General features: G+C 36.9%; 1 protein-coding gene across 4 annotated transcripts in view; it reads right to left on the bottom strand.

Moving 5' to 3' along the window:
* Positions 1–16,289, bottom strand: part of WRN (WRN RecQ like helicase) — a 145,847-nt gene that overhangs the window by 94,396 nt on the left and 35,162 nt on the right. For all 4 annotated transcript variants that reach the window (XM_028087591.2, XM_028087592.2, XM_028087594.2 and 1 more), the window contains 5 exons: positions 14,766–14,911; positions 13,970–14,118; positions 12,945–13,094; positions 11,669–11,741; positions 5,484–5,598 (listed from right to left, as the gene is read on the bottom strand). In XM_028087591.2, the coding sequence (XP_027943392.2) occupies positions 5,484–5,598; positions 11,669–11,741; positions 12,945–13,094; positions 13,970–14,118; positions 14,766–14,911 (633 nt within the window). The remainder of the gene's footprint in view (positions 1–5,483; positions 5,599–11,668; positions 11,742–12,944; positions 13,095–13,969; positions 14,119–14,765; positions 14,912–16,289) is intronic.

Raw genomic sequence — 16,289 nt, 5'->3', positions numbered from 1 at the left:
TCAATGAGTAATACTGTACAATCCAATAGCTTCCAGGTTCACTGAAGCATACAGCTGTTCCCTTCTGTAACAAAACTCAAACTACTCTATATTAAAAGTTCTCAGTTCTAATTTTTATACTTTTGTACACTCACAGATTGCCAGCTCTAACTTCCAGCTGTGGTCATGTGCATACCATTCCTTATCAATACCTGGTTTTCATTTTAACTGGATATCTAAGCTTGTCAAACTGTATCTATAAATGAGAAGCAAATATGCTCTGAATGTCCCCTCATGCACTCCACTGGAAATGCAGTTAAATGGGTTTGAACTCACACTTATGACATGTATTTTAGCATTCAGAATGCTAAATGTATTTAGCATTTTTTGTTCCTCCCTGGTTTTGAGGCGTGATTTGGTAAATCAGGTATTACTGTAGGCTTCTTACAAAGAACCTGAAATAAATTTAACTAGTCCTTGTTTGACACTGAAACTTGACAAGATCTTTCTTTACTAAAAATGAATCCAGTATTTCCCATTCTCAAGTTTTAAGAAAACCTATTTAGCTTTGTTATTACAAAGCAAAGCATTAAGCAGACATAATTTACATTCAAAAGATAGTTTAAGTGCTAGAACAAAAATCTGAAATACATGTAAACATCACGTAAAAGTGATTATTTTTCTTTCACAGAGGGAAAAATGTAAAATTGAATACAAAATGGCTTCATTGTTACCTATCCCCATTTGACAGTTATGTCTTTCAGAAATTCTCAGTTACATAAAAACTACTAAAACAAATTGCTAGGGGGTAAAAAGGACTTTGAAAAAGAGCTGAATCATCATCATATTTTGAAATATCAGAATCAAAATTGATCACAAATCTCAGCCAAAAAAAATACACTAACACTGTATTTTGTCAGAATCAGAATTGTTTCAACTAACTGCATGACATTCTACAAAGTATTTTTGCCTCAATATATAACTATATTGTAATAATTCCCTGTTCAAGAGCATTCCTGCTATTCAAGGAAGTCATTCAGCAATTAAGGCTAGGGCAAGGCCTAGTTCCAGAGTTAGCTACAAGGCACCAGTAATCCAATGTCTATTAATCCAAATATCTCAAATTATCTAGGGCTTTAGCTATAAAATGGCATTTAAAATCTGAATGACTCTTGTTCTAATAGTCTAGTGATTACATAAAATTCCTATTTATAAAATCAGGTAAAAACCCAAAAAATGAAGCTACTAAATATAAAAGTTGTTTTTATTTATACATTTTAGGTGACCAAACCATGAATATAATTAAATAAAAGATGCCCATAAACAAAAGAAAAAGACAACTCTGAATCTAAAATATTTTCCTTTCTGTGGACATCTGAATTTTATTTTGCCTTGTTTCATAAAACATCCTACAAAGCAGACAAAAAAGCCTTAAACTTCTTAATGGGCAATTTAACAACTGGAAAGATATTTCTCAAATTTATAGATCAGTCTGTGTGCATGTACTGAAGCAAATTTCTATCAGTCAACCCACATGAGGCTGACAGCAGACTTGTCCACAGAGACCAGGCAGGCCAGAAAGGACTGGCATGATGTATTCAATGTGCTAAATGGGAAGAATATGCAGCCAAGAATACTTCATCCAGCAAGGCTGTCATTCAGAATAGAAGGAAAGATAAAGAGTTTCCAGGACAAACAAAAACTAAAGGAATCTGTGAACACTAAACCAGCCCTGCAAGAAATATTAAAGGGGATCCTTTGAGCAGAGAGAGAGAGCCCAAAAGTAACAAAGACCAGAAAGGAACAGAGACAATCTACAGGAACAGCAACTTTACAAGTAATACAATGGCACTAAATTCATGTTTTTCAAATAATTATTCTGAATGTAAATGAACTAAATGCTCCTATCAAAAGATACCAGGTATCAGAATGGATAAAAAAACAAGACCCATCAATATGCTGCCTACAAGTGATTCATTTTAGACCCCAAAACACCACCAGATTGAAAGTGAGGGGGTGGAGAACCATTTATCATGGTAATAAACATCAAAAGAAAGCTGGAAGACCATTCTTATATCAGACAAACTAGATTTTGAACCAAAGACTGCAATAAGACATGAAGAAGGGCACTATATCATAATAAAGGGGTCCATCCAACAAGAAGATCTAATAATTGTATATATTTATGCCCCTAACTTGGGAGCAGTCAATTATATAAACCAATTAATAACAAAATTAAAGAAACTCATTGGTAATAATAGTAGGGAACATTAACAGTCCACTCCCAGCAAAGGACAGATCGTCAAAGCAGAAGATCAACAAGGAAACAAGAGCTTTGAATGACACACTGGACCAGATGGACTTAATAGATAGATACAGTGCATTTCATCCTAAGGCAGCATAATACACATTCTTTTCCAGTGTACGTTGAACATTCTCCAGAACAAATCACATACGGGTCACAAATCAGATCTCAACCAGTACAAAAACACTGAGATCATATCATGCATATTTTTAGACCACGATGCTATGAAACTTGAAGTCAGCCACAAAAAGAAATTTGGAAGGACCACAAATACATGGAGGTTAAAGAACATCCTACTAAAGAATGAATGGGTCAACCAGGAAATTAAAGAAGACTTTTAAAAATACATGAAGCAAATGAAAATGAAAACACAACAGTTCAAAACCTTTAGGATGCAGCAAAGGCAGTCCTAAGAGGGAAATAATATAGCAATACAGGCCTTCCTCAAGAAACAAAAAGGTCTCAAATACACAACCTAACCTTATACCTAAAGCCTAAATCCAGCAGGAGAAGAGAATAAAGATTAGAACAGAAATCAATGATAGAGAAATCAAAAACACAACAGACCAGATGAATGAAACTAGGAGCTTGTTCTTTGAAAGAATTAATAAGATTGATAAACCCATAGCGAACTTATCAGAAAGAAAAAAGACCCAAATAAATAAAACCATGAATGAAAGAGGAGAGATCACAACCAACAGAAATACAAACAATTATAAGAGAATACCATGAGCAATTATATTCCAACAAATTAGACAATCTGGAAGAAATGGATAAATTCTTAGAAACATATAAACTACTAAAACTGAAGCAGGAAGAAATAGAAAACCTGAACAAACCTGTAACCAGAAAGAAAATTGAATTAATAATCAAAAATCTCCCAACAAACAAGAGTCCAGGGCCAGATGTCTTCCCAGGGGATTTCTACCAAACATTTAAAGAAGAATTAATACCTATTCTTCTGAAACTGTTCCAAAAAATAGAAATGTAAGGAAAACTTCCAAACTCATTCTATGAGGCCAGCATTACTTTGATTCAAAAACCAAAGACCCGGGCGCCTGGGTGGCTCAGTTGGTTAAGCGACTGCCTTCGGCTCAGGTCACGATCCTGGAGTCCCAGGATCGAGTCCCGCATCGGGCTCCCTGCTCAGCGGGGAGTCTGCTTCTCCCTCTGACCCTCTTCCCTCTCATGCTCTCTCTCTACCCTTCTCTCTCTCTCTCAATAAATAAATAAAAAAAAAAATCTTTAAAAAAAAAAAAAAAAAACCAAAGACCCCACTGAAAAGAGGAATTACAGACCTATATTCCTGATGAACATGGATGCAAAAATTCTCAGCAAGAGGCTAGCTAATCAAATCCAACAGTACATTAAAAGGATTATTCACCATGACCAAGTGGGATTTATTCCTGGGCTTCAGGGGTGGTTCAATATCTGCAAATCACTCAACGTAATACAGCACATTAATAAAAGAAAGTATAAGAACCATTTGATCCTCTCAGTAGATGCAGAAAAGGCATTTGACAAAATATAGCATCCTTTCTTTATAAAAACCTTCAAGAAAATATGGATAGAAGGAACATTTCCTTCCATTTCTATTTTTTGAACAGAATAGAGAACCCAGAAATGGATCCTCAACTCTATGGCCAACTAATCTTTGACAAAACAGGAAAGAATATCCAATGGAAAAACAGTCTCTTCAACAAACGGTGTTGGGAAAATTGGACAGCCACATGCAGAAGAATGAAACTGGACCACTTTCTTACACCGTACACAAAAATAAACTCAAAATGGATGAAAGACCTAAATGCAACAGAGGAATCCATCAAAATGCTAGAGGAGAATGCAGGCAGCAACCTCTTTCACCTTGGCCGCAGCAACTTCTTGCTAGACATGTCTCCAAAGGTAAAGGAAACAAAAGCAAAAATGGACTATTGGGACTTCATCAGGATAAAAAGCTTTTGCACAGCAAAGGAAACAGTGAACCAAACTAAAAGGCAACCTATGAAATGTGAGAAGATAACTGACTTATCAAACAAAGGGCTAGTATCCAAAATATATAAAGAACTTATCAAACCCAACATCCAAAAAAAAAAAAAAATCCAGGCAAGAAATGGGTAGAAGACATGAACAGACATTTGCTCCAAAGAACACATACAAATGGCCAACAGACACAAGAAAAAATGCTCAACATCACTAGGCATCAGGGAAATACAAATCAAAACCACAATGGGATAACACTTCACACCTGTCAGAATGGCTAAAATGAACTCAGGAAATGACAAATGTTGGCAAGGTTGTGGAGAAAGGGGAACCCTCTTACACTGTTGGTGGGAATGCAAACTGGTGCAGCCACTCTGAAAACTGCATGGAGGTTCCTCAAAAAGTTAAAAACAGAACTACCCTACAACCCAGCAGTTGCGCTACTAGGTATTTATCCAAAGGATACAAACACAGTGATTTGAAGGGGCACATGCAACCCAATGTTTATAGCAGCAATGTCCACAATAGCCAAAATATGAAAAGAGCCCAGATGTCCACTGATTCATGAACAGATAAAGATGTGGAGGGGGTGTGTGTGTGTATATATATAACGGAATATTACTCAGCCATCAAAAAGAATGAAATCCTGAGGGCACCTGGGTGGCTCAGTTGGTTAACTGTCTGCCTTCGGCTCAGGTCATGATCCCAGTGTCCTGAATGATATCTTGCCATCTGCAACAACCTGGATGGAACTAGAGGGTATTATGCTAAGCAAAATAAGTCAGCCAGAGAAAGACAAACACCGTATGATTTCACTCATATATGGAATTGAATAAACAAAACAGATGAATGAACATAGGGGAAGGAAGGAAAAATAAAATAAAATGAACACAGAGAGGAAGGCAAACCACAAGAGACTCTAACTATAGGAAACAAACAGAGGGTTGCTGGAGGGGAGGTAAGTGGGGGAACGGAGTAATTGGGTGATGGGCATTAAGGAGTAAACGTGATGTAATGAGCACTGAGTGTTATATGCAAGTGATGAATCACTAAATTCTACCCCTGAAACTAATACTACAGTATATGTCAACTAGACTGAATTTAAATAAAAAATGTTTTTGAAAATTTCTGTGAGTCTACCTTAATAAACAGTAATTCATTATAAATAGGAATGTGCAGTAAGAACAAACAGAATTGGTAAAAACAGGTAATATTTAACCTCTGTGGATTTTCCAATTTTTTCAAAGTGTCAGGAAGATGCTTAGCCAGATCCATCATATCCTCAGAGATTGAAGTCAATTGTTTCTTCACATCACTAGGTAGCATTTCCTCCTCTGGACAAAAAGAATCAATGTTAATTTTCAAACCACAAAGCAGAGAGATTTATTTAGCCATTTATTTAAACAGTATTAGGGGTCACAGTTTCATTTTCTTTCCTCAAGTGAATTCCAACAAAAGGACTTCCTTATTCTATCTCCATATCACCTCACTTTATTTCCCTTTCAGATTTTTGCTACTTGAATTTTAGAATAAATTCCAAATGATCTACATTCATACCAGTGGTTACCAACCTATGCAGAAGAAGGCAGAAATGAGAATCTGAACCCATCTACACTATCAAAATCAGAACTGATTTCTGTGGGCTATTAGTTATGAAACATAGTTTAGTAAACATAACCTGAGCCAACAGCCATGCCTCACTTCCCTTCTTATCAGTCATGACCAAAATAAAATGCAAGCCTTTCCAATCAGCAGTTATCTTCCAAACTCTCAACTTCATTCTGTCTGGTACATCCTTCTCCATCAACACTACACCTGCGCTCCTTCCTCAAATTCTTCCCCTGCTGAGAGTTTCTTACAGCTCATCACCATTTTCTCTTGTCCTTCAAAAGTCCAGCTCCTCTGAAGCATGTGACATAGGATTGTACCATCTGTTATTCCTGATTGCTGCATCTTGTGACCTCAAAATCACATCCTTTCATTCATTGAAGATTTTACTGCCCGGTTCACTGTCTTTCCCTTCACTACTACTCCTGTGATAATTCCACCTAAAAGTGTGGCCTTTTCAGTGCTTTGATCCTTCCATTTCCAATGATCTTTTCCTCCACTGACCTCAGCCACCCATTTGAGAGTCATTTGACCTTATAACTGCCAATAAAGTCACTACTTCGAAACTTCAATTGTAAGCATTCCACCCTCTGAACGCCAGCATGCTGGCTTGCTTTCCAGTATGCCCTCCCCAGTACAACTATTCTTTCCACTTGCAGAACCAAATCCACTGATCCTACCACCTTTTCCATTTACCTTATCCCTCCCACTCCCCACAGTCTTTTCTCATTTTTAATAATCATTCCCTTGTATGGACTCTGACCTCTTTTGCTCCTTCATCCCTCCATGGTACTTTTTACCTAGGAAAACCCCTACTCTAATTAAACCCAGCTTTTTTACCTACTTGATGCCTATACTCAAAAGAGTTGACTATAGTTGAAGATAAAACACGGCCAAGATGACTCAGCTTGCTTTAAATTCATGACACAGATCTCAAAGGAATCCTCAGTAGTGACTGTTAAATATTCTATATTTCCCACTTTCCTACTATCGAGATGACTGTTTCATACCTCTTTCTTTCTCTCCAAGCCTCTAACATCTGCTTGCTCCTCCTTTTACTCAGGGAACAACCTCACCCCTCATTACACTAAGGAAATAGAAAAAGAAAACTATCTCATCTTCCCACCCCCCATCTGCTAATTAGTCTGTACTCACAGAACTATTCTCATATACAGCAAAATTCCATGAAAGAGTTGTCCACACACACTGTCTCAAATTTTCTACTCCCATTTTCCCCTAAACAGACTCCAACCAAGCCTTCACCCCCACCAGTACAGCATGGCTGCTTTGGGAAAGGTTACCCAGGGCCTCCACACTGTCAAATCTAATTGTCAGGTCTAGTTCCTCATCTCCTTCAGATTCTCAGCTATTTAAAACAGTTGATAACATCCTCCTCCTTAAAACACGTTCTTCCTGCGGCTTCTGGACACAACACCTCTCAACACTCCGTCTTTCACTACCGCCCCTTCTCAGACCCTCTTCAATGCGCTCTCTTCATCTCCCTGATCTCTAAATGTCGGTGTGCCCTCGACATCAATTCTTGGGCCCCCTCTGTTCTTTATTCCAGTCACTCCCTCTTTCATCTCCTTTCACTGCTTTAACTGCCATCTATATCTTAATGTTCCCCAAAATTACATCTCCAACCTCAACCTTTCCTCTGAACTCCAGAATCACATTTCCAACTGTGATATCTGCTTGGATATCAATAAGCATCTAAAATTTAGCATATCCAAAATTGAAATCTAGATTCTTCTCACCCAAACCCACTTTTCCCATAATCTTTCCACCATAACTGATCCTTCCATTCACTCAGCTGATCCAACCAAAATAAACATTGTCCTCTCAGTCTCTAGATATTACCCCTTATGGAGAATTCATCGGCAAATCCTTCACAATTTACACCTTCAAAACATATACACAATCTACCACTTCTCACCATCTCTACTGCTACCAGCCTAATCCAAACAATTGTCATCTCCTGCTGGGACTACTATAGTGCCTAACAGCCTTCCCTGTCTAAACACTTGCCCCTTTATAGCAGCCAAAAAAAAAAAAAAAAAAATCCTTTTAAACTAAAATTTAATCATATCATTTTTCTGCTCCAAACCCTCTAGGGTTTCCCATCACTCTACTTTATATTTATTGTAATTAATAAAATATGAAGCCATAGTCACCACCTATAAGGCCCTAAATGATCCAGCCTAAGCTCCTTTTCTAGCCTCATTTCCTCCCACTCTGACCCTTACTCATTTTGCTTCAGTTATCCTCACTGTTCCTCAAATAAGGCAAGCAATCACCCTCAGACACTTAGCTCTTTCCCCGATGCCTGCTACATTCTTCTCTCAGATAGTCACATGGCTCTTTCGCTCATTTCTGTGAAATGAACTGAAGGCACTTGGTCTCCTGTGTTCAGTCCACTTCCCCCTATAACTGAAACTGTGCCTGACTCATAATAAAAACCCATCAAATATGTCATATGAATGAATGAATGAGTAGCCCCTTTCCAAACCAATCTTCTAAAAAGGAAGTTGTTTATACATACTTTCTCATGTTCCTTAGATCTAATAACTCCTCTATTCACGTTAATGTGATTTCTACTCACACCACTCCACTACTCCACTCTTGCTCTGCTTACAGCACCTTCATGTTCCCAAAGCCTGTGGACCCTTTTCTGTTTTAATAGCACATGCCCCCAAAAACCACTCTCTCCCCATAACACTCTTTTGTCACCCAGTACACCAAAGCTGCTGGGGTCAAAGGTTACAAATGGTTGCCACGTTGCCAAAACTGATGATTAATTCTAAATCCTCAGTTTCTCAAATTCTCAGCAGGACTTAAAACAGACTGATAACTCCTCCTACGTAGCTCTTCACTTAGCTTTCGGCACACAGTATCTCCTAATTTCCTTCTATGCCAATGGCAGGCAACTCCTTTGCTGTCCCTCCCCCCATGCAAACATGAAATACAAAGAGTTCCTCAAAATTCTTAGTCCTGGTTTTTTATCTCTAACAAAAACTGTCCCCTAAGCCACAGCCTGGATATCTAAGTGCCCCTGGCCACCTCCACCTTGCTATCTGACAGCCCTCCTTCCTTTAACATGTCTAAAATCAACTGTGACTCCTCAGCTCCAAAGCTTGCTCCTTCTCTTCAATGGTTTTCACCCTGTTGTTCGTGGCAACAACACAGTAATGATCCTTGACACATGGCTCTCATCATCACACCAAATTCTGCTGACTCTACTGCTCTAGTAAATGTATTTAGAATCTATCCCCTTCTCCATTCTCAATACAACCATCCAAGCCGGGTCACCACCGCCTCTCCCTTGGATTGCTCTCTCAGCCTCCTAAGGAGGTTTCCCACCATGACCCTTGCGCTGCTACAATCCATTTTCTACTCTACAGTACAAGTTATTCTTTTTTTTCTTTTTCTTTCTTTTTAATGTAATTCATGTCACTCCTGTGTTTAAACCCCCCAATACCTCTCAGGAGGAAATTAAATTCCTCATGTAAACATGGCCTATCTGCTTTCCTTGTTCTGCGTCTCTATCCCTCACTCCATCATGTTCAACAGTTCACCACGCTGAACCACTTTCATGAAGTTGCCTGTCGATACTATGATCTCTTTTTGCACCTGCTGTTCCCTGTGCCTAAGACACTTTTCCTCTACTCTTCCGCTACCTAACTCCTGATCCTATTTCAGGTCTTGCCTTAAACCTCACCTTCTCCAGGAAATACTGCAATACTTCCAAATACGTATCAGATGGCTCTCCTATGTGCTAACCGCAGCGCCCTGTTTTCCCACATCATGAGACTCATCTCCCTATACCTATGCCTTTTTTGTTCATCTCTATATCCCCTACAAACCTGTAGATTCCCCTCTCAGGAAGCAGATCATAAGTGTCTTGTTTATTACTGTATCCCCACATCATAAAGTGCTAAAAAAATTTTAATAAATGAGTAAGTTTATTTTTATCTGGTATCTTGTTTAGTGTTTATTAGCTACCATCCTGAGTAAGCTAATATTTTAACAAGGAGAAACAATGTGCAAATATCCTTTATTTTCTGATGTTATAATCCACTTTAATTCTTTAATAAGAAGAAAAAACACAACTGTATAACCAAAAGTGGTCATTTGAAAATATCATATATAAATACACCAGGGAAATTAAACAACAGTGAGGCTGATACCTCTGGCTTCATAACAGGAAGGGAGGAAGGGAGCGAAGAAAAAAAGAAAGACTGGTAATCTTTGTTACAGTTCACTAGGATCCTAGTCAAGGTACCTCACTTCAGATGTCAAACAAAATTTACTCACACATATAATGCAATAAAGAATAAAAGTGAGGGTCAAACAATTCAGTATTGAAATGACAGGTACACAGATACCAGGACTTCTAGCGGTGACTTATAAATATATGGTACTTTAGTGAGAAATATCTTAAACATTTCCTCAGAAGCATTTTAAGCAGAGATAAAATTGCAAGTATAACCTAGAAGTAATTCTGCAAACCACAAATTCAGAAAACCATGAATTCCCCTCTGTTGAGTTTAATTCTGTTATGATTTAAATAAGTTCTATACTGTTCTCCAGATCAGCTTCAAAAACCTATCATCCATTCAATTTAAGCAAGATAATTTCTAGCCACAGTACCTTTGGCTATAGAGAGTCAGCAAGCTCTCATCAGAAGTGGCTTTCCAGGGAAAGAAAGAAAGCATAAGGAGTCTTCTACCTTATTAGGTAAAGAAGGAGGGTCTATTACAAAGGACATGAATCCCTTTTCAATGGCAATTAATAAGGGTACAATATAATTTTATATGAGGTCACACCATATCTTTAAGCTTATTTAGCAAAATCACTAATTTAATTAACATCTTTTTTAAGATTGTATATATTTATTTGAGGGAGAGAGAGAGAGACAGCAAGAGAGGGAACACAAGCAGGGGGAGGTGGAGAGGGAGAAGCAGGGAGCCCGATGCGGGGCTCGATCCCAGGACCCCAGGATCATGACCTGAGCCAAAGGCAGACACTTAATGACTAAGCCACCCAGGAGCCCCTCGATTAATTAACATCCCAACAAACACAATTATTTAAAATCTCCAAAAGAAGCTACAAGAATAGGAATAACAACTCTGTAGATCAATACAGGTGCTTATAATATTCTGTTCCTCTGAGTGCTCACAAATATTCTATGCAATAGGTATGTGGCTATCAGCTACATTCCAAACATGGGGAAACATGTAAATCTCAAATCACATGGCAGGGATTCCCCTTTGATTTCTGTGACATGAAAGCCCATGCTCTTCCACTCTACTATGCAGGTCTGCTATCGCTGACCTATTGAGATATCTGAGAAAAGCACTGAAGTTGAACAAAGTGGCCATACTTTTTGGAGAAAAACAGCAGTTATCTTACCCTAGAAAAAATTTAGAAATTTAAACCAGGACACTATCAAGTAACTTGTACACTTTATTTATAGCAAGGATGTAATAATCTCCAGACTGGGAGATAATTGGTTGTGTCACTGATGTTATCAAAGCCACAAAGCCCCACCTAAAGAAGGCTAAGGAATAGCAATGTGACAAAGCAGTAGTAAAATCCTCCTCTGCCACAAGTAATGTGCCTGAAACTCTAATCTTTGACCAGAGAGATCTCACACCCTATTGTCAACACGGTTCAGACACTCAAGTTGTTGTAATACTAAACAGTTTGCACATGTGTAAATATTCACTTTTTGAAGATAAACCTCACAAAAGAGCAAATTCTAATTTTATTTTTTATTTTTAGAGCACCACATACCTTTTTTATTTATAGCAAACCTTTGCACAGCATCACCTAAAATCTCTAATTTTTGATAAATGATGAGACCGGCCTATTAAAAAAAAAAGCAGAAAAGTGAAGAGTAAGCTAAAGATAACCAAAATAAAGCTGTATGTCCCATCTTTAGACAAATCCAAAACAGTGACTCCCAAAGCACCCAAAAAGCTGCATTCAACTTACTATGTTACACAACGATCTATGTCTTCATTAAATCACCATACCAATTTCGAGAATGGAGAAAGTAAGCTGCTTGTGCCTTAAAAGTTTTAAATTTTTCTCTTTTAATATTTGATATTTAAGGAGTTATCCAAATCGAATAACTTATAAGTGGGACTCCAACAAAATACAATCAAGTGAGAGAAATCTGTTTTGGCGACACATATCCACTTCCCCGTATCTCATTAAATCAGCTGTGAATGTCGGCGTATGAACAGCCCTCCTTCCAGGCACTGTTAACAGGAACAACCAAGTCACACTGACTTTTCATGAATAAAAATGCTACAGCACTTTGCACAAGTTCTCAACAAGTTCTACGATTTTTTTTTTAACAGAATGTAAAGGAAAATTATCACCCTATTTCCTGACAAGATTGAATTTTTTTCTGTTTTTAAAAAAAGGAGTTTCCAGGCCTAAAAACAGATGCAAAAGGGAAACAACAAGATGTTCATCTACAAATGAAAGTATAAATTAGGGAAAAAGAAATCCCCAGGGACATAAAATATATTTCCTGCAAAAAACAAATAATGCTATACATTAAGATAAGCCCAGATTTCAGTATGGATGAATATGTAAATATGAAAATACAACTGACTAACACCAGTGGAACGCTAAATTTGGAGGTAATTTTCCTAAATTTTTAGCACATTTTAAATGTAACTGTAAGAAATAATGCCAGTTTCAATATAGAAACTATAATTATTTTTATCTGAAGTTGCTTATAAATCAAATACATCATCAGTACCATTTGCGTTTACTCAGCCTGTGTTTATTAGCTTTCCATGTTTTCAGAGAGATTACATTTATTACATAGAAATTGGACATTATTTTGGCTTCATGACAATTAAAAATACTAGCACTTTGGTACTTGCTAATTAGTATTGAGAATTATCAGTTTCACTGAATGTCTTAAGCATTTTTAATGCCAACCTGATTTAAAATATTTTAGAGTTTGTACAACCATTACAACAAAATTCTTCTAAAGTAATTTATTATAAAGTACAAAAAACATCATAATTTAAAGATCTTTGGTACATACATACGCATCAGTGGCTGCATATTGTTTCTGATCCTCAGTGAGAGGAAAATCACTCCAATTGCTACAGCGAATAGATCTGTCTTTCAGAAGCTGTTTGCCAAAGAGGTGTTTAACCAAACCATTGAGGCTCCAGATCTCTGTACATTTCAGCTAGAAGTAATGAAAAATTAATACGGCAAAAAATTATTTCTTTCTATTTTCAGATATTACTAAATACCATCAAATGCCCATGCCGCAAATAAAGTTGGAAATGTTATACCAATATATGGCAGAAATAGTCCTTAATAAATTTCCCATCACTAGAAACCTCATTTTCAGTCCACATTATAAGAACTGAACTCTGGAATTTCCCCAATGTAGGTATTAAAATTCCTGGACTGTAAAAGTATTATTCATGGAAAAAAGCTGGATAGGTTGGTACGCTTTCTATCCAGCCCAGTGACTATCTGGCTAAACATGAGAATTTAACTTAATGACTACATTAATAAAACATATGAAATAAGGGTGATGGAATTGATGGCCAAACCTCCACTAAGCCCATCATACCACAAGAGCTACATTATGCTTTCCCTTAAAAAAAAAAAAAAAAAAAAAAATTGGTATAAATGGATCAAAGGGAAAAACTTAAAATACAATATTTAAGTTTACAAATATATGAAATAAAGTGAAATAGTACTAAGGGGGGGTGGCTAGCTTAAAGAAATTTCTCTAAGGCAATGGATTAGAACTGAAGGTTTTCATTATGGAATACTCATTTGGGACTTCTTTACTGTTACAATAACATACGCTTCAAGTATTTTTTTCAAAATATCTAACATTCAGATAGATGGGACATTCTGTGAAACACAATCTTATTTATGAAAATAATATATGTATCACATCTACCTTTTTTTCTTAAGTTTTTATTTAAACTCCAGTTAGTTAACATACAGTGAAATATTATTTTCAGGTGTCCCAACATGGTGATTCAACACTTCCACACAACACCCGGGGCTCATCACAACAAGTGCACGCCTTATGTCTACCTTTTCATTGGCAACATCTGTCAGCTCCACAAAATTCTTCAAATCGATATCAAAGTCACACAGAAGTTTCCGCTGATCTCCTTTGATTCCTACACCTGCTTTTTTAATTGCTTCATTTTCAAGCAACATTTTTAATCCCTGAGGAAAAACTGTAACATTTTATTATTATTTCCATAGGTTCTATCAAGTATTATTGATTTATTTTCTACTTCTTACACATTCTATGTTTATATTTAAATTTGTTTATGTTAAGCTTAAATTCAGAAACACATTCACCTTGAGTATTTTTTTAAAAGATTTTATTTACTTATTTGAGAGAGAGAGCACAGAGGGGAGAGGGAGAAGCAGAGAGCCCAATGTGGGGCTCAATCCCAGGACCCAGGGATCTTGACCTGAGCCAAAGGCAGCCACTTAACTGACTGAGCCACTCAGGCACTGCCACCTTGAGCATTTCTTTTCTTACCTGAAGCAAAGTCCTGACTGATAAATGACAAGACAAACAACTGGTTTGAAGACTTCCTCTGCTAACATTAACAGTATATTCCTGATCAGTTAGCCCCTCCAAACTTCAGTTCTATACTGTCTAAACCAGGAATAATATCAATGCCTGACGGAGATGTTGTAAAGATAAATAAAACAGGGATATGAATGAATCAGGTGGAACATGAATACTTCAATAAATGTAAGGTGATGAGAGAAGCACCAGCTAATTCAAAAGCTTAATTTTATAGGAATAAAGTTGACATAATACAACTATCAACCATATAAAAATGAAACAAAGAAAAGAGATACCAACCTGACATAGAAGAAATATGAAACAAGTAACATCTGCTCTCTGACACACATAACTGAATCAGAGCAACTCTGCTTTGTTTCCCTTTATTGTATACTGGTGGCCATTCCATGTCAAATCCTACCACACCTCCAGGAGACAGATTCATGCTACAGGGGGGAAAACAGTGCAAATTAATTACATTAAAATTTTAACTTCTATATAACTTCTGCATTCCAAAAATTAAAAGACAAGCCGCATATGGTAGAAGATATCTATGATACAAAGACCTGATAATAAATAGCCAGAAAATATTAAAAATTCCTTGAAAAGTTGGTAAGAAAAAGACAGATAATCCAGTAAGAAGGAGGAGGAGCAGGAGGGGGAGGAAAAATATAAACAGGCAATTTCCATAAGAAAATCCAAATAGCCAATAAATCCAAATAAATATGTGAAGACATGAAACCTCACTTGAAATCGGATGCAAATTAATCAATATAATTTCATATATATATGAGTGGCAGTAATTAAAGTCTCACAGGATCAAGTGCTGAGAAAGATATCTACCTGTGGGACTGCTCAAACACCGGTGAATGTAAATTGGTAAAATCCTTTTAGAAAACGCTTTGACAATATTTAGCTGAAGATGTATAAACACTATGACCTGCAAGTTTTTTCTCATAAATATATCAAACTCTCAGATGCGCACAACCAGACAAATATTTAAGAATGTTCATTGCAGGGGCACCTGGGTGGCCCAGTCGGTTAGGCATCCAATTCTTGATTTCGGCTCAGGTCATGATCTCAGGGTCTGGGACTGGCCCTGCATCAGGCTCTGAGTTTATCGGGGAGTCCGCTTGAGGTTCCTCTCTCTTCTCCCTCTGCCTCTCCCCCCACTCACACTCGTTCGTGTGTGTGCGCTCTCTCTCCCTCTCTCTCTCTCTCTCACTTTCTAAAGTAAATGAATAAATCTTTAAAAAATAAAAATTGGCTTTTAAAAAAGAATGTTCATTGTAATACTGCTCTTACCGGCAAAAATGGAAACAAACTGCATTTCCATCAACAAAAGAATGGACAAATTGTGGCATACGGAAACAATTAAATATTAAATACAAATTAAAATAAAACTACATATACCCAGAAGAAAAATTCTCAAAAAACATAAAATGTTGAGTCAAAAACTTGTGTTTTTGACTCTCATAACAGCATATGGTATTTGGGGATATAAAAGCATAGATATAATAGAAAACACGTGAGGGAATGTTAAATGCTGAACTCATGATAGAAGGTACCTCAGAGGGCTGCAAGGGGGGAGAATCAGAAAGGACATACCTGGAGTTTCAGCTGTATTTTATCGTAACATTTCTTAATAAAGATTTAAAGAAAATGGATATTAAGATTTGCTAAAGCTAGGGTTTTATTATTTTCTATTTTTGTTTATATTTGCCTATTTTGTAATTTTTAAAAGTTAAAAATGTATATCACAAAAGAATCTCAACTTCTGCATTGGGCCAAGATGGAGTAACAGTGATCAGACACACCTTTCCT

The sequence above is a fragment of the Eumetopias jubatus genome, unplaced genomic scaffold (assembly GCF_037043125.1).
Source record: "Eumetopias jubatus isolate StellerSeaLion01/CBP00866 unplaced genomic scaffold, mEumJub1_p1.0 scaffold_2, whole genome shotgun sequence".
In the NCBI taxonomy this organism is placed as follows: domain Eukaryota; kingdom Metazoa; phylum Chordata; class Mammalia; order Carnivora; family Otariidae; genus Eumetopias; species Eumetopias jubatus.
The sequence above is the reverse complement of the archived record's forward strand: the minus strand, read 5'-3'. Positions and strand labels throughout refer to the sequence as shown.